The sequence below is a fragment of the Hyla sarda genome, chromosome 4 (genome assembly GCF_029499605.1).
Source record: "Hyla sarda isolate aHylSar1 chromosome 4, aHylSar1.hap1, whole genome shotgun sequence".
NCBI classification, from domain to species: Eukaryota; Metazoa; Chordata; class Amphibia; order Anura; family Hylidae; genus Hyla; species Hyla sarda.
In genome coordinates this window covers 21,963,125-21,990,566 of record NC_079192.1, presented here as the reverse complement: position 1 = coordinate 21,990,566, position 27,442 = coordinate 21,963,125, and the positions used below count along the sequence as shown (strand labels likewise).

The following is a 27,442-nucleotide window of genomic DNA, read 5'->3' as shown; positions in this document are numbered from 1 at the left end:
GTCCCCTCATCTCCCTCTGTGTCACAGCCATTTGTCTCCCCTAATCTCCCTCCGGTTATAGTCATTAGTGTCCCCTCATCTCTCTGTGTGTGTCACAGGTATTAATGTCCCTTTATCCCTTTATTAATGTCCCTTTAATTTCTGACCTCATTTGTTTTGGAAAGTTTTATATCAATAGCACCTTTAGAAATATATTTAGTGAGAAAAAGGATGACGTGTTCAATACTTATATAATACTGCTCCTTTATACCAGAATATACCTACTATAAAACTGCCTAATACCTACAAGAATTTAGCTACTAGTGTTGCTCGTGAATATTCGCAATGCAAATTTTATTCGCGAATATCACATATTCGCGTATATTCGCGAATATAGCACTATATATTCGTAATTACGAATATTATTATTATTTTTTATTTTTTTTCACAGTACACATCACAGTGATCATCCCTCTCTGCTTCCAGCTTGTGTGGTGTAAAGAAGGCTCTAATACTACTGTATGAGACTGGTGCGCGAACTTTCGCATATGCGAAAATGTGCATATGCTAATTTTCACATATTTGAATTTTCGTTTGTTTATTTTTGTATTTGCTAATTTTTGCATATGTTAATTTTAGCATACGCAAATTTTCGCTTATGCAAATTTTCTGTATATGCAAATTTTCGCATATGCTAATTTTTGTATATGCTAATTTTCGCATGCGCGAATTTTCGCATATGCGAAAATAAAACGCAAATATTACGAATATGCGAATTTAACGAATATATGACGAATATTCATCCATATATTTGCAAAATATCACGAATTCGAATATGGCCTATGCCGCTCAACACTATTAACTACTATAATACTGCCTCCTATGTATAAGAATATAACTACTATAATTTCAATAGTGTAGGGCGGCACTTGGAGTCGCGTGGTGCACGAGGATAGCAGATAAGTAATGAATCCCGGCACTCACTTGTCTTCATGCAGTTATACTTTATTTAAACGCAATACGCGTTTCGGCTACAGTCGCCTTTTTAACATATGTTTGCAATTGAAAAAGGCGACTGTAGCCGAAACGCGTCTTGCGTTTAAATAAAGTATAACTGCATGAAGAGAAGTGAGTGCCGGGATTCATTACTTATCTTATAACTACTATAATACTGCCTCCTATGTACAAGAATGTAACTACTATAATACTGTCTCCTATGTACAAGAATATAACTACTATAATACTGCCCCTATATACAAGAATATAACTACTATAATACTGCCTCCTATATACAAGAATATAACTACTATAATACTGCCTCCTATATACAAGAATATGACTATTATAATACTGCCCCTATATACAAGAATATATCTACTATAATACTGCCCTCTATGTACAAGAATATAACTACTATAATACTGCTCCTATATACAAGAATATAACTACTATAATACTGCTCCTATATACAAGAATATAACTACTATAATACTGCTCCTATATACAAGAATATAACTACTATAATACTGCTCCTATATACAAGAATGTAACTACTATAATACTGCCTCCTATATACAAGAATATAACTACTATAATACTGCTCCTATATACAAGAATATAACTACTATAATACTGCTCCTATATACAAGAATGTAACTACTATAATACTGCCTCCTATATATAAGAATATAACTACTATAATACTGCCCCTATATACAAGAATATATCTACTATAATACTGCCCTCTATGTACAAGAATATAACTACTATAATACTGCTCCTATATACAAGAATATAACTACTATAATACTGCTCCTATATACAAGAATATAACTACTATAATACTGCCTCCTATATTCAAGAATATAACTACTATAATACTGCCCTCTATGTACAAGAATATAACTACTATAATACTGCTCCTATATACAAGAATATAACTACTATAATACTGCCTCCTATATACAAGAATATAACTACTATAATACTGCCTCCTATATTCAAGAATATAACTACTATAATACTGCTCCTATATACAAGAATATAACTACTATAATACTGCTCCTATATACAAGAATATAACTACTATAATACTGCTGCTATATACAAGAATATAACTACTATAATACTGCTCCTATATACAAGAATATAACTACTATAATACTGCTCCTATATACAAGAATATAACTACTATAATACTGCCTCCTATATTCAAGAATATAACTACTATAATACTGCCCTCTATGTACAAGAATATAACTACTATAATACTGCTCCTATATACAAGAATATAACTACTATAATACTGCCTCCTATATACAAGAATATAACTACTATAATACTGCCTCCTATATTCAAGAATATAACTACTATAATACTGCTCCTATATACAAGAATATAACTACTATAATACTGCTCCTATATACAAGAATATAACTATTATAATTCTGCCCCTATATACAAGAATATAACTACTATAATACTGTCTCCTATGAACAAGAATATAACTACTATAATACTGCCCCTATATACAAGAATATAACTACTATAATACTGCCTCCTTGTTACGCGCTCACGGCGTCTCTCTCCCTGCAGCGCCCCGGTCAGACCCGCTGACCGGGAGCGCTGCGCTGACATTGCCGGCGGGGATACGATTCGCATAGCGGGACGCGCCCGCTCGCGAATCGCATCCCAAGTCACTTACCCGTCCCGGTCCCCGGCTGTCATGTGCTGGCGCGCGCGGCTCCGCTCTCTAGGGCGCGCGCGCCAGCTCTCTGAGACTTAAAGGGACAGTGCACCAATGATCCGGTCTAAGGTGGCGTTCGTAGTAAGCCTTCTTTCAGGAAAGGCCTTGTCTTGGGCCACACCGCTCTGGGACCGCAATGATCCTGCCACAGCCACAGTCCAGTCCTTCTTCGCTGAAGTCCGTAGTGTCTTCGAGGAACCAGCCCGAGCTTCTTCTGCCGAGACTGCCCTGCTGAACCTGGTCCAGGGTAATTCTTCAGTGGGCGAGTACGCCATCCAATTTCATACTCTCGCTTCCGAATTATCTTGGAATAACGAGGCCCTCTGTGCGACCTTTAAAAAAGGCCTATCCAGTAGCATCAAGGATGTGCTGGCCGCACGAGAGATTCCTGCCAACCTGCAAGAACTTATCCATTTGGCCACCCGCATTGACATGCGTTTTTCTGAGAGACACCAGGAGCTCCGCCAGGAAAAAGACTTAGATCTCTGGGCACCTCTCCCACAGTATCCTTTGCAATCTACGCCTGGGCCTCCCGCCGAGGAGGCCATGCAAGTGGATCGGTCTCGCCTGACCCAGGAAGAGAGGAATCGCCGTAGGGAAGAAAATCTTTGTCTGTACTGTGCCAGTACCGAACATTTCTTGGTGGATTGCCCTATTCGTCCTCCACGTCTAGGAAACGCACGCACGCACCCAGCTCACGTGGGTGTGGCGTCTCTTGGTTCGAAGTCTGCTTCTTCACGTCTCACGGTGCCCGTGCGGATTTCTTCTTCAGCCAACTCCTCCCTCTCAGCCGTGGCCTGCTTGGACTCTGGTGCCTCTGGGAATTTTATTCTGGATTCTTTGGTGAATAAATTCTGCATCCCGGTGACCCGTCTCGTCAAGCCGCTCTACATTTCCGCGGTCAACGGAGTTAGATTGGATTGCACCGTGCGTTACCGCACAAAACCCCTCTTAATGTGCATTGGACCCCATCACGAAATTATTGAATTTTTCGTCCTTCCCAACTGCACCTCTGAGGTCCTCCTTGGTCTGCCATGGCTCCAGCTTCATTCTCCCACCCTTGACTGGACCACCGGGGAGATCAAGAACTGGGACTCTGCTTGCCACAAGAAATGCCTCTCCCCCCCTCCCAGTTCCGTCAGGCAAGCCTCAGTGCCTCCTCCTACACCTGGTCCCCCCAAGGCTTATCTGGACTGTGCCTTGCCTCCTCATGGCCCCCGTCCTGGTGACACCCTGCCCCGTGCCAAGCTTCACCCTCTGCCCTCCCTCCCCATTCCCACTCCTGCTGTACTGCCTGCCTTTGAGGAAACCCTACATTCACTCCCGGTGTCCTCGTCCCAGGTAAAGCAGTTGCCGGACAAAAAAAGGGAGAGACCAAAGGGGGGGGGGGGGTACTGTTACGCCGAGCGCTCCGGGTCCCTGCTCCTCCCCGGAGCGCTCACGGCGTCTCTCTCCCTGCAGCGCCCCGGTCAGACCCGCTGACCGGGAGCGCTGCACTGACATTGCCGGCGGGGATGCGATTCGCATAGCGGGACGCGCCCGCTCGCGAATCGCATCCCAAGGCACTTACCCGTCCCGGTCCCCGGCTGTCATGTGCTGGCGAGCGCGGCTCCGCTCTCTAGGGCGCGCGCGCGCGCCAGCTCTCTGAGACTTAAAGGGCCAGTGCACCAATGATTGGTGCCTGGCCCAATTAGCCTGATTAGCTTCCACCTGCTCCCTGGCTATATCACCTCACTTCCCCTGCACTCCCTTGCCGGATCTTGTTGCCTTGTGCCAGTGAAAGCATTTAGTGTTGTCCAAGCCTGTGTTACCTGATCTCCTGCTATCCATATTGACTACGAACCTTGCCGCCTGCCCCGACCTTCTGCTACGTCTGACCTTGCCTCTGCCTAGTCCTTCTGTCCCACGCCTTCTCAGCAGTCAGCGAGGTTGAGCCGTTGCTAGTGGATACGACCTGGTTGCTACCGCCGCAGCAAGACCATCCCGCTTTGCGGCGGGCTCTAGTGAACACCAGTAGCCACTTAGAACCGTTCCACCGGCACGGTCCACGCCAATCCCTCGCTGACACAGTGGATCCACAACCTGTAAGCCGAATCGTGACACTCCTATATACAAGAATATGACTACTATAATACTGCCCCTATATACAAGAATATATCTACTATAATACTGCCCTCTATGTACAAGAATATAACTACTATAATACTGCTCCTATATACAAGAATATAACTACTATAATACTGCTCCTATATACAAGAATATATCTACTATAATACTGCCCTCTATGTACAAGAATATAACTACTATAATACTGCTCCTATATACAAGAATATAACTACTATAATACTGCTCCTATATACAAGAATATAACTACTATAATACTGCTCCTATATACAAGAATATAACTACTATAATACTGCTCCTATATACAAGAATATAACTACTATAATACTGCTCCTATATACAATAATATAACTACTATAATACTGCTCCTATATACAAGAATGTAACTACTATAATACTGCCTCCTATTTACAAGGATATAACTACTATAATACTGCTCCTATATACAAGAATATAACTACTATAATACTGCTCCTATATACAAGAATGTAACTACTATAATACTGCCTCCTATATACAAGAATATAACTACTATAATACTGCCCCTATATACAAGAATATATCTACTATAATACTGCCCTCTATGTACAAGAATGTAACTACTATAATACTGCTCCTATATACAATAATATAACTACTATAATACTGCTCCTATATACAAGAATATAACTACTATAATACTGCTGCTATATACAAGAATATAACTACTATAATACTGCTCCTATATACAAGAATATAACTACTATAATACTGCTCCTATATACAAGAATATAACTACTATAATACTGCTTCTATATACAAGAATATAACTACTATAATACTGCTCCTATATACAAGAATATTACTACTATAATACTGCTTCTATATACAAGAATATAACTACTATAATACCGCTCCTATATACAAGAATATATCTACTATAATACTGCTTCTATATACAAGAATATAACTACTATAATACTGCTCCTATATACAAGAATATAACTACTATAATACTGCTCCTATATACAAGAATATAACTACTATAATAATATCTCTGTGTTTAGGTCTCCTGTCTTGTCCAGGGGGTGAGCGGATGGTTTCCTTCCCGCAGGACAGCATCGGTGCTCTTCCTTGCTTATTCTCTCCTCTGAGAGTCTCAGACCAGCTGATGAGAGTCTCGTGGCAGAAGGAACATAAGATGGAGGACTTAGTCGTCCACTTCCAGAATGGGAAGGACACGGGCGACAAGCAGAATGCTATATTCAAGGGCCGTACTACAATATCCAACAACTGGTTTGCAGATGGCAATGCCACCCTGACCTTAGCTGACCTGACGGAGGACGACGCCGGCAGATATTCTTGTTGGATCACCGAGTATCCGATCCGGCCCGGACGACAAGTCAGATGTTGTGTGGTGACGCTACACATTTTTGACCGACTGTTGATACAGAAGAACAAGTCACATGGTAAGAAGGGTTTAGAGGAACCGTTCCTTCCTATATTATGATAGGGCAGGAGTCTCCAGATTTCGAGAAAGGTCATAGTTGTTCATTGGGAAAAATTGCTTCTTATCCCTCAAGGTAACATCAAGTGTAGTATGTGTCCTTATGAGAGGTCGAAAAGCCATTGTGCAGAATAGGGGGCATGGCTATAAGGCAGTGGTCTCATACTGTGGCCCTCCAGATGTTGGAAAACTTCAATACTACCCCTATGTACAAGAATATAACTACTATAATACTGCCTCCTATGTACAAGAATATAACTACTATAATACTGCTCCTATATACAAGAATATAACTACTATAATACTGCCTCCTATATACAAGAATATAACTACTATAATACTGCCCCTATATACAAGAATATATCTACTATAATACTGCCCTCTATGTACAAGAATATAACTACTATAATACTGCTCCTATATACAAGAATATAACTACTATAATACTGCCCCTATATGCAAGAATATAACTACTGTTACGCCGAGCGCTCCGGGTCCCCGCTCCTCCCCGGAGCGCTCGCTACACTCCTCTCACTGCAGCGCTCCGGTCGGTTCCACGGACCCGGGGCGCTGCGATACCGCCTCTGGCCGGGATGCGATTCGCGATGCGGGTAGCGCCCGCTCGCGATGCGCACCCCGGCTCCCGTACCTGACTCGCTCTCCGTCAGTCCTGTCCCGGCGCGCGCGGCCCCGCTCCCTAGGGCGCGCGCGCGCCGGGTCTTTGCGATTTAGAGGGCCACTGCGCCGCTGATTGGCGCAGTGGTTCCAATTAGTGTTTACACCTGTGCACTTCCCTATATCACCTCACTTCCCCTTCACTCCCTCGCCGGATCTTGTTGCCTTAGTGCCAGTGAAAGCGTTTCCTTGTGTGTTCCTAGCCTGTGTTCCAGACCTCCTGCCGTTGCCCCTGACTACGATCCTTGCTGCCTGCCCCGACCTTCTGCTACGTCCGACTTTGCTTCTGTCTACTCCCTTGTACCGCGCCTATCTTCAGCAGCCAGAGAGGTTGAGCCGTTGCTAGGGGATACGACCTGGTCACTACCGCCGCAGCAAGACCATCCCGCTTTGCGGCGGGCTCTGGTGAAAACCAGTAGTGACTTAGAACCGATCCTCTAGCACGGTCCACGCCAATCCCTCTCTGGCACAGAGGATCCACTACCTGCCAGCCGGCATCGTGACAGTAGATCCGGCCATGGATCCCGCTGAAGTTCCTCTGCCAGTTGTCGCTGACCTCACCACGGTGGTCGCCCAGCAGTCACAACAGATTGCGCAACAAGGCCAACAGCTGTCTCAACTGACTGTTATGCTACAACAGTTACTACCACAGCTCCAGCAACCATCTCCTCCGCCAGCTCCTGTACCTCCCCCGCAGCGAGTGGCCGCTTCTGGACTACGACTATCCTTGCCGGATAAATTTGATGGGGACTCTAAGTTTTGCCGTGGCTTCCTTTCCCAATGTTCTTTACACTTGGAGATGATGTCGGACCAGTTCCCCACTGAAAGGTCTAAGGTGGCTTTCGTAGTCAGCCTGCTGTCTGGAAAAGCCCTGGCTTGGGCCACACCGCTCTGGGACCGCAATGACCCCGTCACTGCCTCTGTACACTCCTTCTTCTCGGAAATTCGAAGTGTCTTTGAGGAACCTGCCCGAGCCTCTTCTGCTGAGACTGCCCTGTTGAACCTGGTCCAGGGTAATTCTTCCGTTGGCGAGTATGCCGTACAATTCCGTACTCTTGCTTCTGAATTATCCTGGAACAATGAGGCCCTCTGCGCGACCTTTAAAAAAGGCCTATCCAGCAACATTAAAGATGTTCTGGCCGCACGAGTAATGCCTGCTAATCTTCATGAACTTATTCACCTAGCCACTCGCATTGACATGCGTTTTTCCGAAAGGCGTCAGGAGCTCCGCCAAGATATGGACTCTGTTCGCACGAGGCGTTTCTTCTCCTCGGCTCCTCTCTCCTCTGGTTCCCTGCAATCTGTTCCTGTGCCTCCCGCCGTGGAGGCTATGCAGGTCGACCGGTCTCGCCTGACATCTCAAGAGAGGACACGACGCCGCATGGAGAACCTCTGCCTGTACTGTGCTAGTACCGAACACTTCCTGAGGGATTGTCCTATCCGCCCTCCCCGCCTGGAAAGACGTACCCTGACTCCGCACAAAGGTGAGACAATCCTTGATGTCCACTCTGCTTCTCCACGTCTTACTGTGCCTGTGCGGATGTCTGCCTCTGCCTTCTCCTTCTCTTCTGTGGCCTTCTTGGACTCTGGATCTGCAGGAAATTTTATTTTGGCCTCTCTCGTCAACAGGTTCAACATCCCAGTGACCAGTCTCACCAGACCCCTTTACATCAATTGTATAAACAATGAAAGATTGGACTGTTCCATACGTTTCCGCACGGAGCCCCTTCTAATGAGCATCGGATCTCATCACGAGAGGATTGAACTTTTGGTCCTCCCCAATTGCACCTCGGAAATTCTCCTTGGACTTCCCTGGCTTCAACTTCATTCCCCAACCCTGGATTGGTCCACTGGGGAGATCAAGAGTTGGGGGCCCTCTTGTTCCAAGGACTGTCTAAAACCGGTTCCCAGTAACCCTTGCCGTAACTCTCTGCTTCCTCCAGTAACCGGTCTCCCTAAGGCCTATATGGACTTCGCGGATGTTTTCTGCAAAAAACAAGCGGAGACTCTACCTCCTCACAGGCCTTATGATTGTCCTATCGACCTCCTCCCGGGCACTACTCCACCCCGGGGCAGAATTTATCCTCTCTCTGCCCCAGAGACTCTTGCCATGTCTGAATACGTCCAGGAGAACCTAAAAAAGGGCTTTATCCGTAAATCCTCCTCTCCTGCCGGAGCCGGATTTTTCTTTGTGTCCAAAAAAGATGGCTCTCTACGTCCTTGCATTGACTACCGCGGACTTAATAAAATCACGGTTAAGAACCGCTACCCCTTACCCCTCATCTCTGAACTCTTTGATCGCCTCCAAGGTGCCCACATCTTTACTAAATTGGACTTAAGAGGCGCCTATAACCTCATCCGCATCAGAGAGGGGGATGAGTGGAAAACAGCATTTAACACCAGAGATGGACACTTTGAGTATCTGGTCATGCCCTTTGGCCTGTGCAACGCCCCTGCTGTCTTCCAAGACTTTGTTAATGAAATTTTTCGTGATCTGTTATACTCCTGTGTTGTTGTATATCTTGATGATATCCTAATTTTTTCGGCCAATCTAGAAGAACACCGCCAGCATGTCCGTATGGTTCTTCAGAGACTTCGTGACAATCAACTCTATGCTAAAATTGAGAAATGTCTGTTTGAATGCCAATCTCTTCCTTTTCTAGGATACTTGGTCTCTGGCCAGGGACTACAAATGGATCCAGATAAACTCTCTGCCGTCTTAGATTGGCCACGCCCCTCCGGACTCCGTGCCATCCAACGTTTTTTGGGGTTCGCCAATTATTACAGGCAATTTATTCCACATTTTTCTACCATTGTGGCTCCTATTGTGGCTTTAACCAAAAAAAATGCCGATCCCAAGTCTTGGCCTCCTCAAGCGGAAGACGCCTTTAAACGACTCAAGTCTGCCTTCTCTTCGGCTCCCGTGCTCTCCAGACCTGACCCATCTAAACCCTTCCTATTGGAGGTTGATGCCTCCTCAGTGGGAGCTGGAGCTGTCCTTCTACAAAAAAACTCTTCCGGGCATGCTGTTACTTGTGGGTTTTTTTCTAGGACCTTCTCTCCGGCGGAGAGGAACTACTCCATCGGGGATCGAGAGCTTCTAGCCATTAAATTAGCACTTGAGGAATGGAGGCATCTGCTGGAGGGATCGAGATTTCCAGTTATTATTTACACCGATCACAAGAACCTCTCATACCTCGAGTCTGCCCAACGGCTGAATCCTCGTCAGGCCAGGTGGTCTCTGTTCTTTGCCCGATTTAATTTTGAAATTCACTTTCGACCTGCTGATAAGAACATTAGGGCCGATGCTCTCTCTCGTTCCTCAGATGCTTCTGAAATTGAACTCTCTCCTCAACACATCATTCCTCCTGACTGCCTGATTTCCACTTCTCCAGCCTCCATCAGGCAAACTCCTCCAGGAAAGACCTTTGTTTCTCCACGCCAACGCCTCGGAATCCTCAAATGGGGTCACTCCTCCCATCTCGCAGGTCATGCGGGCATCAAGAAATCTGTGCAACTCATCTCTCGCTTCTATTGGTGGCCGACTCTAGAGACTGATGTGGTGGACTTTGTGCGAGCCTGCACTATCTGTGCCCGGGATAAGACTCCTCGCCAGAAGCCCGCTGGTTTTCTTCTTCCTTTGCCTGTTCCCGAACAACCTTGGTCTCTGATTGGTATGGATTTTATTACTGACTTACCCCCATCCCATGGCAACACTGTTATTTGGGTGGTCGTTGATCGATTCTCCAAAATGGCACATTTCATCCCTCTTCCTGGTCTTCCTTCAGCGCCTCAGTTGGCTAAACAATTTTTTGTACACATTTTTCGTCTTCACGGGTTGCCTACGCAGATCGTCTCGGATAGAGGCGTCCAATTTGTGTCTAAATTCTGGAGGGCTCTCTGTAAACAACTCAAGATTAAATTAAATTTTTCTTCTGCATACCATCCTCAATCCAATGGACAAGTAGAAAGAATTAACCAGATCTTGGGTGACTATTTACGACATTTTGTTTCCTCCCGCCAGGATGACTGGGCAGATCTTCTACCTTGGGCCGAATTCTCGTATAATTTCAGAATCTCTGAATCTTCCTCCAAATCCCCGTTTTTCGTGGTGTACGGCCGTCACCCTCTTCCCCCCCTCCCTACCCCCTTGCCCTCTGGTCTGCCCGCTGTGGATGAAATTTCTCGTGATCTCTCCATCATATGGAGAGAGACCCAAAATTCTCTCTTACAGGCTTCTTCACGCATGAAGAGATTCGCGGATAAGAAAAGAAGAGCTCCTCCCATTTTTTCCCCTGGAGACAAGGTATGGCTCTCCGCCAAATATGTCCGCTTCCGTGTCCCTAGCTATAAGTTGGGACCACGCTATCTTGGTCCTTTTAAGGTTTTGCGCCAGATTAATCCTGTCTCTTACAAACTTCTTCTTCCTCCTTCTCTTCGTATTCCTAATGCCTTTCATGTTTCTCTTCTTAAACCACTTATCATTAACCGTTTCTCTCCCAAATCTGTTCCCCCCACTCCTGTCTCCGGCTCCTCGGACATCTTCTCCGTTAAAGAAATTTTAGCATCAAAAAAGGTCAGAGGGAAAACCTTCTTTTTAGTGGATTGGGAGGGTTGTGGTCCAGAAGAGAGGTCCTGGGAACCTGAGGACAATATCCTGGACAAAAGTCTGGTCCTCAGGTTCTCAGGCTCCAAGAAGAGGGGGAGACCCAAGGGGGGGGGTACTGTTACGCCGAGCGCTCCGGGTCCCCGCTCCTCCCCGGAGCGCTCGCTACACTCCTCTCACTGCAGCGCTCCGGTCGGTTCCACGGACCCGGGGCGCTGCGATACCGCCTCTGGCCGGGATGCGATTCGCGATGCGGGTAGCGCCCGCTCGCGATGCGCACCCCGGCTCCCGTACCTGACTCGCTCTCCGTCAGTCCTGTCCCGGCGCGCGCGGCCCCGCTCCCTAGGGCGCGCGCGCGCCGGGTCTTTGCGATTTAGAGGGCCACTGCGCCGCTGATTGGCGCAGTGGTTCCAATTAGTGTTTACACCTGTGCACTTCCCTATATCACCTCACTTCCCCTTCACTCCCTCGCCGGATCTTGTTGCCTTAGTGCCAGTGAAAGCGTTTCCTTGTGTGTTCCTAGCCTGTGTTCCAGACCTCCTGCCGTTGCCCCTGACTACGATCCTTGCTGCCTGCCCCGACCTTCTGCTACGTCCGACTTTGCTTCTGTCTACTCCCTTGTACCGCGCCTATCTTCAGCAGCCAGAGAGGTTGAGCCGTTGCTAGGGGATACGACCTGGTCACTACCGCCGCAGCAAGACCATCCCGCTTTGCGGCGGGCTCTGGTGAAAACCAGTAGTGACTTAGAACCGATCCTCTAGCACGGTCCACGCCAATCCCTCTCTGGCACAGAGGATCCACTACCTGCCAGCCGGCATCGTGACAACTACTATAATACTGCTCCTATATGCAAGAATATAACTACTATAATACTGCTCCTATATACAAGAATATAACTACTATAATACTGCCTCCTATATACAAGAATATATCTACTATAATACTGCTCCTATATACAAGAATATAACTACTATAATACTGCCTCCTATATACAAGAATATATCTACTATAATACTGCTCCAATATACAAGAATATAACTACTATAATACTGCTCCTATATGCAAGAATATAACTACTATAATACTGCTCCTATATACAAGAATATAACTACTATAATACTGAGCCTATATACAAGAATATAACTACTATAATACTGCTCCTATATACAAGAATATAACTACTATAATACTGCCCCTATATACAAGAATATAACTACTATAATACTGCCCCTATATACAAGAATACAACTACTATAATACTGCCTCCTATATACAAGAATATAACTACTATAATGCTGCCCCTATATTCAAGAATATAACATCTATAATACTGTCTCCTATGTACAAGAATATAACTATAATAAGGGATGTTGCTGCAGCCCTAGAGTGATCAATAAATCTAGCGTCCTATACAAGTCTATGGGACCTTCGGTACATCTCCTGATTGTGTAACTCTAAGGCTGCGGAGACTGCCCAGGAGTTAAAAACATCCTGATACTAGACCAACATCATGGTAATTTAATGTCCGTTTATCGGTATTTAGCATTTTTCTGCTTTGGGTCCTGTTCAGATATTGGCCGGTATATATCATTGTGTGTACCCTGTTTTTTTTCCGTCTAACTTTGGCGCTATTTTGGTACTAGTGGCCTTTCTGTTTTTTGCGCCTTTTATGTGCCTTTTGGTATACACATTTCTGCTGACTATGAGTATCAATCCACTGATTTTGAGTATACGCATGAAATTGATGGTTTTTATCAACTTCGCCTTTTGTCAAAAGGTGCAAACACCAGATTCCCAGCCAAAATGTTCGCCATGGTCCGGGTGGTATAGGAAATCCTTCTACACCTCGCCTTGTTCAGGATGCCTGCTCTCTGCCATAAAGGGTCTTTCAAACTCATTTGGTGGCATTAAAGGGGTACTCCACTGGCCAGCGTTCGGAACATTTAGTTCCGAATGCTGTGTGGCGCATGCGGTGGGGGTTGGCCATGCCCTTTCGTGATGTAATGTCACACCCCCTCAATGCACGTCTATGGAAGGGGGGGGGGGTGTGATTCCACAAGGGGCATGGCCGTGACTACACGACCCCCGCCGCCCGCACCCAGAGTTCTAAATGAAGGCCGGGAGTTGCACAGAGATCACGGTGGGGTCCCAGCTCTGGGACCCCCACAATCAGACATCTTATCCTTTGGTTAGGGGATAAGATGTCTAGGCGCGGAGCACCCCTTTAAAGGTACTCCACTGGAAAACATTTTCTTTTAAATCAACTGGTGCCAGAAAGTTAAACAGATTTGCAAATCACTTCTATTAAAAAATCCCAGTCCTTCCAGTACTTATCAGCTGCTGTATACTAAAGAGGAAGTTCTTTTCTTTTTGAATTTCCTTTCTGCCTAACCACAAGTGCATTATACTAATAAGTATTGAAAGGATTGGGATTTTTAATAGAATTAATTTACAAATCTTTCTGGCACCAGTTGATTTAACCCCTTAAGGACCAGGGGTTTTTCAGTTTTTGGACTTTCATTTTTTCCTCCTTACCTTTAAAAAATCATAACCCTTTCAATTTTGCACCTAAAAATCCATATGATTGCTTATTTTTTGCGCCACCAATTCTAACTTGTAATGACATCAGTCCTTTTACCCAAAAATCTACGACAAAATGGAAAAACTAAATTGAAGTAAAAACTTTTAAGCGGCTTCCGTTTCTACACAGTACATTTTTCGGTAAACATTACACCTTCTCTTTATTCTGTAGGTCCATACAGTTAAATTGATCCCCTACTTATATAGGTTTGATTTTGTCGGACTTCTGGAAAAAATCATAACTACATGCAGGAAAATTAATACGTTTAAAATTGTCATCTTCTGACCCCTATAACTTTTTTCTTTTTCCACGTACAGGGCAATATGAGGGCTCATTTTTTGAGCCGTGATCTGAAGTTGTTTATTGGTACCATTTTTGTATTGATCAGACTTTTTGATCGCTTTTTATTAATTTTTTCATGATCTAAAAAGGGACCAAAAATACAGTATTTTGGACTTTGGAATTTTTTGCGCGCACGTTTAATTAACGATATATTATTATAATTTGGAGATTTCCGCACGCAGCGATACCACATATGTTTATTTTTATTTACACTTTTTTTTAATGGGAAAAGGGGGGTGAAGGGGTTAAATGACCTTTATTAACTTTTTTCACTTTTTTTTTGCAGTGTTAAAGCTCCTATGGGGGGAGGGGCTATAACACTGCACACATTGATCTTTTACACTGATCCCTGCAAAGCCATAGCTTTGCATTGATCAGTGTTATAGGCGGTCGATTGCTCAAGCCTGGATCTCAGGCTTGGAGCACTCAATCGCCGATCGAACGTGACGGAGACAGGTGAGGGGACCCCCGCTCATGTGCTAGCTGATGGGGACATTGCGATTTTATCACAATGGTCCCGATCAGCCCGACTGAGCTGCTGGGAAGCTTTCACTTTGATTTTAGACACGACAATCATTTTTGATCGCCACATCTAAAGGGTTAATAGCACGCAGCACGCTGGGACCGACCCGGCGTGACCCCGCGTTATTTACCAGGACCGGGCGTACGGTGTCCATTGGCCATTAACGGGGTATGACTCAGGCTCCCGACTGGAGCCTGAGTCATACCAGCCGGCCCCCAGCTGATTCCTGTCACTGGGGGCCGGCGTTAATAGCCGATATGCGGCGATCGCCGCGGTCGACTATTAACCCTTTAGATTGCCGCTGTCAAAGGTGCCTGTATCCCGTCCCTGGTGGTCCACTGGGGTGGATGGCCCCCCCGCAGCGCGATCGTGGGGGGGGGGGGGGGGCGATCCACTGCTGAGGTAGCCTGAGGGCTTACCTCTCTTGCTGTGTTGGCTCCGTTGCTCGGAATGATAAAGCCTGGCAGGACCAGGCTTTATCAATCGAGCGCAGAGCACACAGATCAATGGGATTATATGTAACCCCATTGATCTGTATGAGGAAGCAAATGATTCCTTCTAAAAGTCCCCTAAGGGGACTAAAAGTGTAAATAAAAAGTTTTAAAAAAAAGTTTAAAAGCACACACATTAACCCCTTCCTTATTAAAAGTTTAAATCACCCCACTTTTCACAAATTCCATGTAAAAAAATATAAATACATAATAAAAATAAACATATATGGTATTGCCACGTGCGTAAATGTCCGACCAATAAAAATATATCATAAATTAAACCGCACGGTCAATGGCGTACGCGCAAAAAAATTTCAAAGTCCAAAATAGCATATTTTTGGTCACTTTTCATACTATAAAAAAAGGAATAAAAAGCGATTAAAAAGTCCAATCAAAACAAAAATTGTACCGATTAAAACATCAGATCACGGCGCCAAAAATTAGCCTTCAAACCACCCCATACGGGAAAAATACAAAAGTTGTAGGGGTCAGAAGAGGATAATTTTTAATGTATTAGTTATGATTTTTTCCAAAAGTACGACAAAATCAAACCTATATAAGTAGGGTATAATTTTAATCATATGGACCTACAGAATAAAAATAAAGTGTAATTTTTACCAAAAAATTTACGTAGAAATGGAAGCCCCCAAAATTTACAAAATTGTGTTTTTTTCTTCTATTTTGTCACTGTTACGCCGAGCGCTCCGGGTTCCCGCTCCTCCCCGGAGCGCTCGCTTCTCCCCCTCCGCTGCAGCGCTCCGGTCACGTCCTCTGACCCGGGGCGCTGCGATCCTGCTGCCAGCCGGGATGCGATTCGCGATGCGGGTAGCGCCCGCTCGCGATGCGCACCCCGGCTCCCCTACCTGACTCGCTCCCCGTCTGTTCTGTCCCGGCGCGCGCGGCCCCGCTCCCTAGGGCGCGCGCGCGCCGGGTCTCTGCGATTTAAAGGGCCACTGCGCCGCTGATTGGCGCAGTGGTTCCAATTAGGGTTATCACCTGTGCACTTCCCTATATTACCTCACTTCCCTTGCACTCCCTTGCCGGATCTTGTTGCCTTAGTGCCAGTGAAAGCGTTCCTTGTGTGTCCCTTGCCAGTGTTTCCAGACCTTCTGCCGTTGCCCCTGACTACGATCCTTGCTGCCTGCCCCGACCTTCTGCTACGTCCGACCTTGCTTCTGCCTACTCCCTTGTACCGCGCCTATCTTCAGCAGCCAGAGAGGTGAGCCGTTGCTAGTGGATACGACCTGGTCACTACCGCCGCAGCAAGACCATCCCGCTTTGCGGCGGGCTCTGGTGAATACCAGTAGTGGCTTAGAACCGGTCCACTAGCACGGTCCACGCCAATCCCTCTCTGGCACAGAGGGTCCACTACCTGCCAGCCGGCATCGTGACAGTAGATCCGGCCATGGATCCCGCTGAAGTTCCTCTGCCAGTTGTCGCTGACCTCACCACGGTGGTCGCCCAGCAGTCACAACAGATTGCGCAACAAGGCCAACAGCTGTCTCAACTGACCGTTATGCTACAACAGTTGCTACCACAGCTTCAGCAGTCATCTCCTCCGCCAGCTCCTGCACCTCCTCCGCAGCGAGTGGCCGCTCCTGGGATACGCTTATCCTTGCCGGATAAATTTGATGGGGACTCTAAGTTTTGCCGTGGCTTCCTTTCCCAATGTTCCCTGCATCTGGAGATGATGTCGGACCTGTTTCCCACTGAAAGGTCTAAGGTGGCTTTCGTAGTCAGTCTTCTGTCCGGAAAAGCCCTGTCATGGGCCACACCGCTCTGGGACCGCAATGACCCCGTCACTGCCTCTGTACACTCCTTCTTCTCGGAAATCCGAAGTGTCTTTGAGGAACCTGCCCGAGCCTCTTCTGCTGAGACTGCCCTGTTGAACCTGGTCCAGGGTAATTCTTCCGTTGGCGAGTATGCCGTACAATTCCGTACACTTGCTTCAGAATTGTCCTGGAATAATGAGGCCCTCTGCGCGACCTTCAAAAAAGGCCTATCCAGCAACATTAAAGATGTTCTGGCCGCACGAGAAATTCCTGCTAATCTACATGAACTTATTCACCTAGCCACTCGCATTGACATGCGTTTTTCTGAAAGGCGTCAGGAACTCCGTCAAGATATGGACTCTGTTCGCACGAGGCGTTTCGTCTCCTCGGCTCCTCTCTCCTCTGGTACCCTGCAATCTGTTCCTGTGCCTCCCGCCGTGGAGGCTATGCAGGTCGACCGGTCTCGCCTGACACCTCAAGAGAGGACACGACGCCGTATGGAGAACCTCTGCCTGTACTGTGCTAGTACCGAACACTTCCTGAGGGATTGTCCTATCCGTCCTCCCCGCCTGGAAAGACGTACGCTGACTCCGCACAAAGGTGAGACAGTCCTTGATGTCTACTCTGCTTCTCCACGTCTTACTGTGCCTGTGCGGATGTCTGCCTCTGCCTTCTCCTTCTCTACAGTGGCCTTCTTGGACTCTGGATCTGCAGGAAATTTTATTTTGGCCTCTCTCGTCAACAGGTTCAACATCCCAGTGACCAGTCTCGCCAGACCCCTCTACATCAATTGTGTAAATAATGAAAGATTGGACTGCGCCATACGTTTCCGCACGGAGCCCCTTCTTATGAGCATCGGATCTCATCATGAGAGGATTGAACTTTTGGTCCTCCCCAATTGCACCTCGGAGATTCTCCTTGGACTTCCCTGGCTTCAACTTCATTCCCCAACCCTGGATTGGTCCACTGGGGAGATCAAGAGTTGGGGGTCCTCTTGTTCCAAGAACTGTCTAAAACCGGTTCCCAATAACCCTTGCCGTAACTCTGTGGTTCCTCCAGTAACCGGTCTCCCTAAGGCCTATATGGACTTCGCGGATGTTTTCTGCAAAAAACAAGCTGAGACTCTACCTCCTCACAGGCCTTATGATTGCCCTATCGACCTCCTCCCGGGTACTACTCCACCCCGGGGCAGAATTTATCCTCTCTCTGCCCCAGAGACTCTTGCCATGTCCGAATACGTCCAGGAGAATCTAAAAAAGGGCTTTATCCGTAAATCCTCCTCTCCTGCCGGAGCCGGATTTTTCTTTGTGTCCAAAAAAGATGGCTCCCTACGTCCTTGCATTGACTACCGCGGTCTTAATAAAATCACGGTTAAGAACCGCTACCCCTTACCCCTCATCTCTGAACTCTTTGATCGCCTCCAAGGTGCCCACATCTTCACTAAATTGGACTTAAGAGGCGCCTATAACCTCATCCGCATCAGAGAGGGGGACGAGTGGAAAACGGCATTTAACACCAGAGATGGACACTTTGAGTATCTGGTCATGCCCTTTGGACTGTGCAATGCCCCTGCCGTCTTCCAAGACTTTGTCAATGAAATTTTTCGTGATCTGTTATACTCCTGTGTTGTGGTATATCTGGACGATATCCTAATTTTTTCTGCCAATCTAGAAGAACACCGCCAGCATGTCCGTATGGTTCTTCAGAGACTTCGTGACAACCAACTCTATGCCAAAATTGAGAAATGTCTGTTTGAATGCCAATCTCTTCCTTTTCTAGGATATTTGGTCTCTGGCCAGGGACTACAGATGGATCCAGACAAACTCTCTGCCGTCTTAAATTGGCCACGCCCCTCCGGACTCCGTGCTATCCAACGCTTTTTGGGGTTCGCCAATTATTACAGGCAATTTATTCCACATTTTTCTACCATTGTGGCTCCTATCGTGGCTTTAACCAAGAAAAATGCTGATCCCAAGTCTTGGCCTCCTCAAGCAGAGGACTCCTTTAAACGACTCAAGTCTGCCTTTTCTTCGGCTCCCGTGCTCTCCAGACCTGACCCTTCCAAACCCTTCCTATTGGAGGTTGATGCCTCCTCAGTAGGAGCTGGAGCTGTTCTTCTACAAAAAAATTCTTCCGGGCATGCTGTCACTTGTGGTTTTTTCTCTAGGACCTTCTCTCCAGCGGAGAGGAACTACTCCATCGGGGATCGAGAGCTTCTAGCCATTAAATTAGCACTTGAGGAATGGAGGCATCTGCTGGAGGGATCAAGATTTCCTGTCATTATCTACACCGACCACAAGAACCTCTCCTACCTCCAGTCGGCCCAACGGCTGAATCCTCGCCAGGCCCGGTGGTCTCTGTTCTTTGCCCGATTTAATTTTGAGATTCACTTTCGTCCTGCCGATAAGAACATTAGGGCCGATGCTCTCTCTCGTTCCTCGGATGCCTCAGAAGTTGATCTCCCTCCGCAACACATCATTCCACCTGACTGCCTGATCTCCACTTCTCCTGCCTCCATCAGGCAGACTCCTCCAGGAAAGACCTTTGTTTCTCCACGCCAACGCCTCGGAATCCTCAAATGGGGTCACTCCTCCCATCTCGCAGGTCATGCGGGCATCAAGAAATCTGTGCAACTCATCTCCCGCTTCTATTGGTGGCCGACTCTGGAGACGGATGTTGGGGACTTTGTGCGAGCCTGCACTATCTGTGCCCGGGATAAGACTCCTCGCCAGAAGCCCGCTGGTTTTCTTCATCCTCTGCCTGTCCCCGAACAGCCTTGGTCTCTGATTGGTATGGATTTTATTACTGATTTACCTCCTTCCCGTGGCAACACCGTTATTTGGGTGGTCGTTGATCGATTCTCCAAAATGGCACATTTCATCCCTCTTCCTGGTCTTCCTTCTGCGCCTCAGTTGGCTAAACAATTTTTTGTACACATTTTTCGTCTTCACGGGTTGCCTACGCAGATTGTCTCGGATAGAGGGGTCCAATTCGTGTCTAAATTCTGGAGAGCTCTCTGTAAACAACTCAAGATTAAATTAAATTTTTCCTCTGCATATCATCCCCAGTCCAATGGACAAGTAGAAAGAATTAACCAGATCCTGGGTGATTATTTGCGACATTTTGTTTCCTCCCGCCAGGATGACTGGGCAGATCTCCTTCCATGGGCCGAATTCTCGTATAACTTCAGGGTCTCTGAATCTTCCTCCAAATCCCCATTTTTCGTGGTGTACGGCCGTCACCCTCTTCCCCCCCTCCCTACCCCCTTGCCCTCTGGTCTGCCCGCTGTGGATGAAATTTCTCGTGACCTTTCCATTATATGGAGAGAGACCCAAAATTCTCTCTTACAGACTTCTTCACGCATGAAGAGATTCGCGGATAAGAAAAGAAGAGCTCCCCCCGTTTTTTCCCCTGGAGACAAGGTATGGCTCTCCGCTAAATATGTCCGCTTCCGTGTCCCTAGCTACAAGTTGGGACCACGCTATCTTGGTCCTTTCAAAATTTTGTGTCAAATTAATCCTGTCTCTTATAAACTTCTTCTTCCTCCTTCTCTTCGTATCCCTAATGCCTTTCACGTCTCTCTTCTCAAACCACTCATCCTCAACCGTTTTTCTCCCAAATCTGTTCCTCCCACTCCTGTTTCCGGCTCCTCGGACGTCTTCTCGGTCAAGGAGATTTTGGCTGCCAAAAAGGTCAGAGGGAAAAATTTTTTTTTAGTAGACTGGGAGGGTTGTGGTCCTGAAGAGAGATCCTGGGAACCTGAGGACAACATCCTTGACAAAAGTCTGCTCCTCAGGTTCTCAGGCTCCAAGAAGAGGGGGAGACCCAAGGGGGGGGGTACTGTTACGCCGAGCGCTCCGGGTTCCCGCTCCTCCCCGGAGCGCTCGCTTCTCCCCCTCCGCTGCAGCGCTCCGGTCACGTCCTCTGACCCGGGGCGCTGCGATCCTGCTGCCAGCCGGGATGCGATTCGCGATGCGGGTAGCGCCCGCTCGCGATGCGCACCCCGGCTCCCCTACCTGACTCGCTCCCCGTCTGTTCTGTCCCGGCGCGCGCGGCCCCGCTCCCTAGGGCGCGCGCGCGCCGGGTCTCTGCGATTTAAAGGGCCACTGCGCCGCTGATTGGCGCAGTGGTTCCAATTAGGGTTATCACCTGTGCACTTCCCTATATTACCTCACTTCCCTTGCACTCCCTTGCCGGATCTTGTTGCCTTAGTGCCAGTGAAAGCGTTCCTTGTGTGTCCCTTGCCAGTGTTTCCAGACCTTCTGCCGTTGCCCCTGACTACGATCCTTGCTGCCTGCCCCGACCTTCTGCTACGTCCGACCTTGCTTCTGCCTACTCCCTTGTACCGCGCCTATCTTCAGCAGCCAGAGAGGTGAGCCGTTGCTAGTGGATACGACCTGGTCACTACCGCCGCAGCAAGACCATCCCGCTTTGCGGCGGGCTCTGGTGAATACCAGTAGTGGCTTAGAACCGGTCCACTAGCACGGTCCACGCCAATCCCTCTCTGGCACAGAGGGTCCACTACCTGCCAGCCGGCATCGTGACAGTCGCACAATGATTTTTTTTCTGTTTTGCCATAGATTTTTGGGTAAAATGCATGATGTCATTACAAAGTAGAATTGGTGGCGCAAAAAATTTGCCCTAATATGGATTTTTAGGTGCAAAATTGAAAGGGTTAGGATTTTTAAAAGGTAAGGAGGAAAAAAAAATGAAAGGGCAAAAACAGAAAAACGCTTGGTCCTTAAGGGGTTAAGAGGTTAAGTACCTTAGTCGGGTTTTAGTATTCTTGTATTGTTTGTTCTGCTTTGTGTTGCCTTAGTCCGTATACACACTGTGCGTTTTGTCAGTCCTGTTTTGACCTTGTTTGATCCTGCTACTCCTAGGATAAAATCTTGTTCAGAGCCTTGTGCTAATCTGTCTATCTAGGAGTGAGTGAGTCTTGTGTCTGTATTCGTGTTTGCTTGTATTAAGGATTTTTGATTCCTTCAAGGCTAGTATCCTGTTCACACTGTGTAGTGTGCAAGCAAGCTAGGAACCTATTTGGCTTTGCTATTTATGTCCCTCCATAATTGGAGGGGGTGTTCAGTGTGTTCCTTGTTCTGAGTCAAGTGTGAACAGTGCTCTTGATTTCCTGACCCATTTAGTGTTCTGACATTCAGTTAACCTGTTCATCCCCTGCATCCCCATGTTTTGTCTGCTGTAAACTTATCCTTATATCTAGTCTTGTTCATATTATCATATCTGCTGTTAATCTTGATCTTGGTTCATGTACTATTTGCTTTATCCTGCCTGGTATATCTGTTTGTAGCTTTGTAGCATTCCCCTTATGTTCCTGACTTGTTTCCCAACATTTATGGTTTGTTTTGTTTCACTCTTACGCCCATCCACTGCCCTCGTGGTTGTCGATTGGTCGTTTAGGGCGGATGGGCAAAAGAAAGGCACAGCAGTTGTAGGGACAGTTAGGGCTCACTAACTCTGTGCTCCCTGCCCCCCCCCCTTTTCATGACAGGTAAAGTATGATTTAACTGTCTGGAAGGCAGGTGCAGATAACAGTTAGTGCAGAGGCAGGGAGAGGGTACAGGGATGGGCAGGGGAGAGAAGATTTTTTGTGGGCTAAGATAAGTAGAAGGGGAGAGAACACATCAGTGCGGGGGCAGGGAGAAAGCATGACAATGATGGGGCTTCAGGAGATTGGGAAAGCTGGGTGCCATGCCACCCAGCTTTCCCAGACTCTTCAAAAGCTTCAATATGGCTGCTTTACCAGACAGATATTCTTTTCAGGAGACTGGAAAATCTGGGGAAGTTCTGTGAACCTGTGTAGTGAATATCACATATCACCCAGCTTTCCAGTCCCCTGAATATCTCTAAAATGGCTTCTTTACCAGACAAACATTCTCTTGAAACTGGGAAAGCTGGGTAGCTGATAGTACACAATGATATATACCCATATAGATGTATATAATTGTTGATAGTGGCAGGTACTTAGCTAGTAACTGCTATAATACTGGCTTCTATGTTAAAGAAAGGATCTCCTATTATAAATTCCCAATAGACAAGATTTTTCTAATGAAATAATATTATTCCTTATTGAACAAGAAGTTTGTGACAACATATGGCGCTGATCTTATGACATGTATGTGCAGAAATGCTTTGATCCTTCTTGTTAATGAATGAAACTGCAAAAGTAGGGCTCGTCCGGGATTTGAACCCGGGACCTCTCGCACCCAAAGCGAGAATCATACCCCTAGACCAACGAGCCAACTGAGTATTGTTTTTTGGTGCGGTGTTATATGACTCCAGGATCTGTAATATTGTACGTCAGTTTAGGTGAGGTGTTAAATGACACCCTCCCTCTAGGACAAACAGTGATGTCAGGTCACATGACCAGTCCAGGACACCGCTCAGAAGTTAATTCTGTTTTGACCTTGTTTGATCCTGCTACTCCTAGGATAGAATCCTGTTCCGAGCCTTGTGCTAATCCGTCTATCTAGGAGTGAGTCTTGTGTCTGTACTCGTGTTTGCTGGTATTAAGGATTTTTGATTCCTTCTAGGCTAGTATCCTGTTCACACTGTGTAGTGTGCCTGCAAGCTAGGAACCTATTTGGCTTTGGTATTTATGTCCCTCCATGATTGGAGTGGGGTGTCCAGTGTGTTCCTTGTTCTGAGTCCAGTGTGAACAGTGCTCTTGATTTCCTGACCCGTTAAGTGTTCTGACATTCAGTTAACCTGTTCATCCCCTGTATTTCCTTATGTTCTCTGCTGTAAACTTATCCTTATATCTAGTCTTGTTCATATTATCATATCTGCTGTTAATCTTGATCCTGGTTCTTGTACTGTTTGCTTTATCCTGCCTGGTATATCTGTTTGTAGCTTTGTGGCATTCCCCTTATGTTCCTGGCTTGTTTCCCGACATTTACGGTTTGTTTTGTTTTGTTTGATTCTTATGCACATCCACTGTCCTCGTGGTTGTCGATTGGTCGTTTAGGACGGATAGGCAAAAGAAAGGCACAGCAGTTGTAGGGACAGTTAGGGCTCACTAACTCTGTACTCCCCCCCCCCCTTTCATGACAGGTAAAGTATGATTAAACTGTCTGGAAGGCAGGTGCAGATAATAGTTAGTGCAGAGGCATGGAGAGGGTACAGGGATGGGCAGGGGAGAGAAGATTTATTGTGGGCTAAGATAAGTAGAAGGGGAGAGAAAGCATCAGTGCGGGGGCAGGGAGAAAGCATGACAATGATGGGGCTTCAGGAGATTGGGAAAGCTGGGTGGCATGCCACCGTGCTTTCCCAGACTCTTGAAGAGCTTCAATATGGCTGCTTTACCAGACAGATATTCTCTTCAGGAGACTGGAAAATCTGGGGAAGTTCTGTGAGCCCTGCACTGTGTAGTGAATATCACATATCACCCAGCTTTCCAGTCCCCTGAAGATCTCTAAAATGGCTGCTTTACCAGACAAACATTCTCCTCAAACTGGAAAAGCTGGGTAGCAGATAGTACACAGTGTTATATACCCATATATATGTATATCATTATTGATAGTGGCAGGTACTTAGCTAGTAACTTCTATTATACTGGCTTCTATGTTAAAGAAAGGATCTCCTATTATAAATTCCTAATAGTCAAGATTTTTCTAATATAATGACATTATTCTCGGCCTTTTGGCTAAGATCAAGTGTAGTATCTGTTCTTATCAGTTTTTCATGCCGGTGGACAGTAACGCCGATATGGGGCTGGTGGGGATGGGTGCTGCATGGAGGATGCAGGTGTACCAGGGCTTTCCGGGGCTGGTTCTGAGGAATCAGCTCGACGGCTGCCCCGATGTGACCTGTTCCCTCCGGGTCTCGCCATGAGGCTGAGAGGGTCTAGAGCCGAGGTACTTTTGTGCCTCGGGGAGTGGTGACCCCGAGGTGCCGAAACTCACTGGGAGGATAGACTCACTGAGTTGAAGCACGGGCACCATAATCTCTTCACCTTGTGGCACTCACCTCTTGATTCCCGGCCTTCTGGCTAGGATCAGAGAAATTTTTATAGATCCGGCCGGATGTCCGGGCAGTATATCTGCACACATTCACTTATTTATTTCTTTTTTGTCTCACTGTGTCACTTTTTGCGTGTTGTGTGTTCACAGGATTTGTCAGGATGCAGTAGCCCTTCTGGGTGTCCCTCCTGGCGGTCTAGGGGAGGTGTGTGTGGCCATTAGGTTCCGCACCTCCCTGCAAACACCCCGGGTACTCCTGCTTTGGCAGGGTACCTACCGTAATCGGCTCTGCGGGCAGATACCTTGGCTAACGCCAAGGGGGATGCCGGGAGCATTTGTGGTTCCCTAGTAGCTTCGGCAAAAAGGGACATCGAACCTGGAACCTCGCAGGTACCTTTTGGTCCGGAGGCGAAGGGTAAGGTTTGTTGGGGGGCCTCTCTCCTATCGGAGAAGGGCTTGCGATAGACCGCATCCTTTGTGCACGTTTTTTTAGTGTAACACGTTTGCACTTTTTCTTGCACTTTGGGTGAATCGAAAGCACGTTCCTCGGCTTTAGAAAAAAAAAAATAAAGAAATGACATTATTCCTTATTGATCAAGAAGTTTGTTACAACATATGGCTCTGATCTTATGACATGTATGTGCGGAAATGCTTTGATTCTTCGTGTTAATGAATAAAACTGCAAAAGTAGGGCTCGTCCGGGATTTGAACCCGGGACCTCTCGCACCCAAAGCGAGAATCATACCCCTAGACCAACGAGCCAACTGCAGACACTAATCCGCCCCGACCTATGATGGCTCCGACATATGATCAAATCGACATACGATGCTTTTTTATGTCGGGGCCATCGCATTAAGTGCTATCCGGCAGCGCAAAATGCTTAAGCTGCTCCCGGATAGCAGCTTAATGTTCCCCCTGTGGTGCGGTGAGTATTACTTAACCTTCCACGATGCTCCGGGGTGCCCTCCGAGTCCAGCGCTGTTCCTCCGGTGTCTTCTCGGCCCTCTCCGGTGACGTCACTACGCTGTTGCGCACGCCGTCCCGTCATCCAATAGGAACGGCATACGCAACGGCGTAATGACGTCGCTACACAGGCCCAGTAAGGCCTTGCGGAAGATAGCAGAGGACCGGAGAATACCAGGAGAGCCCATCGGAGGCCCGGGGTCACCATCGGAAGCGGCAGGGACACCATCGGGAGCGGCGGGACACGGTCCGGAGCGGCGGGGACAGGTGAGTACAGCTTCCTATACTTAACATTGCACAAATCCCTCAACATACGATGGATTCGACAAATGATGGCTCGTTTGGAACGAATTACCATCGTATGTTGAGGGACCACTGTATTATGGTTTAGGTGAGATTTTATGTTATATGACTCCAGGATCTGTTATAGTGAATGTCAGTTTAAGTGGGGTGTTATATGACACCCTCCCTCTAGGACAAACAGTGATGTCAGGTCACATGACCAGTCCAGGACACCGCTCAGAAGTTAGTCCTATTTTGACCTTGTTTGATCCTGCTACTCCTATGAAAGAATCCTGTTCTGAGCCTTGTGCTAATCCGTCTATCTAGGAGTGAGTCTTGTGTCTGTACTCGTGTTTGCTTGTATTAAGGATTTTTGATTCCTTCTAGGCTAGTATCCTGTTCACACTGTGTAGTGTGCCCGCAAGCTAGGAACCTGTTTTGGCTTTGGTATTTATGTCCCTCCATGATTGGAGTGGGGTGTCCAGTGTGTTCCTTGTTCTAAGTCCAGTGTGAACAGTGCTCTTGATTTCCTGACCCGTTAAGTGTTCTGACATTCAGTTAACCTGTTCATCTCCTGTATCTCCTTGTTTTGTCTGCTGTAAACTTATCCTTATATCTAGTCTTGTTCATATTATCATATCTGCTGTTAATCTTGATCCTGGTTCTTGTACTGTTTGCTTTATCCTGCCTGGTATATCTGTAGCTATGTGGCATTCCCCTTATGTTCCTGACTCGTTTCCCGACATTTACGTTTTTTTGTTTTTTGTTTGACTCTTATGCACATCCACCGTCCTCGTGGTTGTCGATCCGTTGTTTAGGGCGGATGGGCAAAAGAAAGGCACAGAAGTTGTAGGGACAGTTAGGGCTCACTAACCCTGTGCTCCCTGTCCCTT

General features: G+C 46.9%; 1 protein-coding gene and 3 non-coding genes across 4 annotated transcripts in view; 2 read left to right on the top strand and 2 right to left on the bottom strand.

Annotated features, from left to right (window-relative positions):
• Positions 1–27,442, top strand: part of LOC130366756 (butyrophilin subfamily 3 member A2-like) — a 38,212-nt gene that overhangs the window by 4,497 nt on the left and 6,273 nt on the right. The window contains exon 2 of the mRNA XM_056569086.1: positions 5,896–6,297. Coding sequence (XP_056425061.1) covers positions 5,896–6,297 — 402 coding nt within the window. The remainder of the gene's footprint in view (positions 1–5,895; positions 6,298–27,442) is intronic.
• On the bottom strand, positions 23,513–23,584 carry TRNAP-UGG (transfer RNA proline (anticodon UGG)). Its single transcript has one exon. It is a non-coding gene; the product is annotated as a tRNA-Pro (tRNA).
• On the top strand, positions 24,968–25,156 carry LOC130267927 (U2 spliceosomal RNA). The gene has a single exon (XR_008843339.1). It is a non-coding gene; the product is annotated as a U2 spliceosomal RNA (small nuclear RNA).
• On the bottom strand, positions 25,995–26,066 carry TRNAP-UGG (transfer RNA proline (anticodon UGG)). Its single transcript has one exon. It is a non-coding gene; the product is annotated as a tRNA-Pro (tRNA).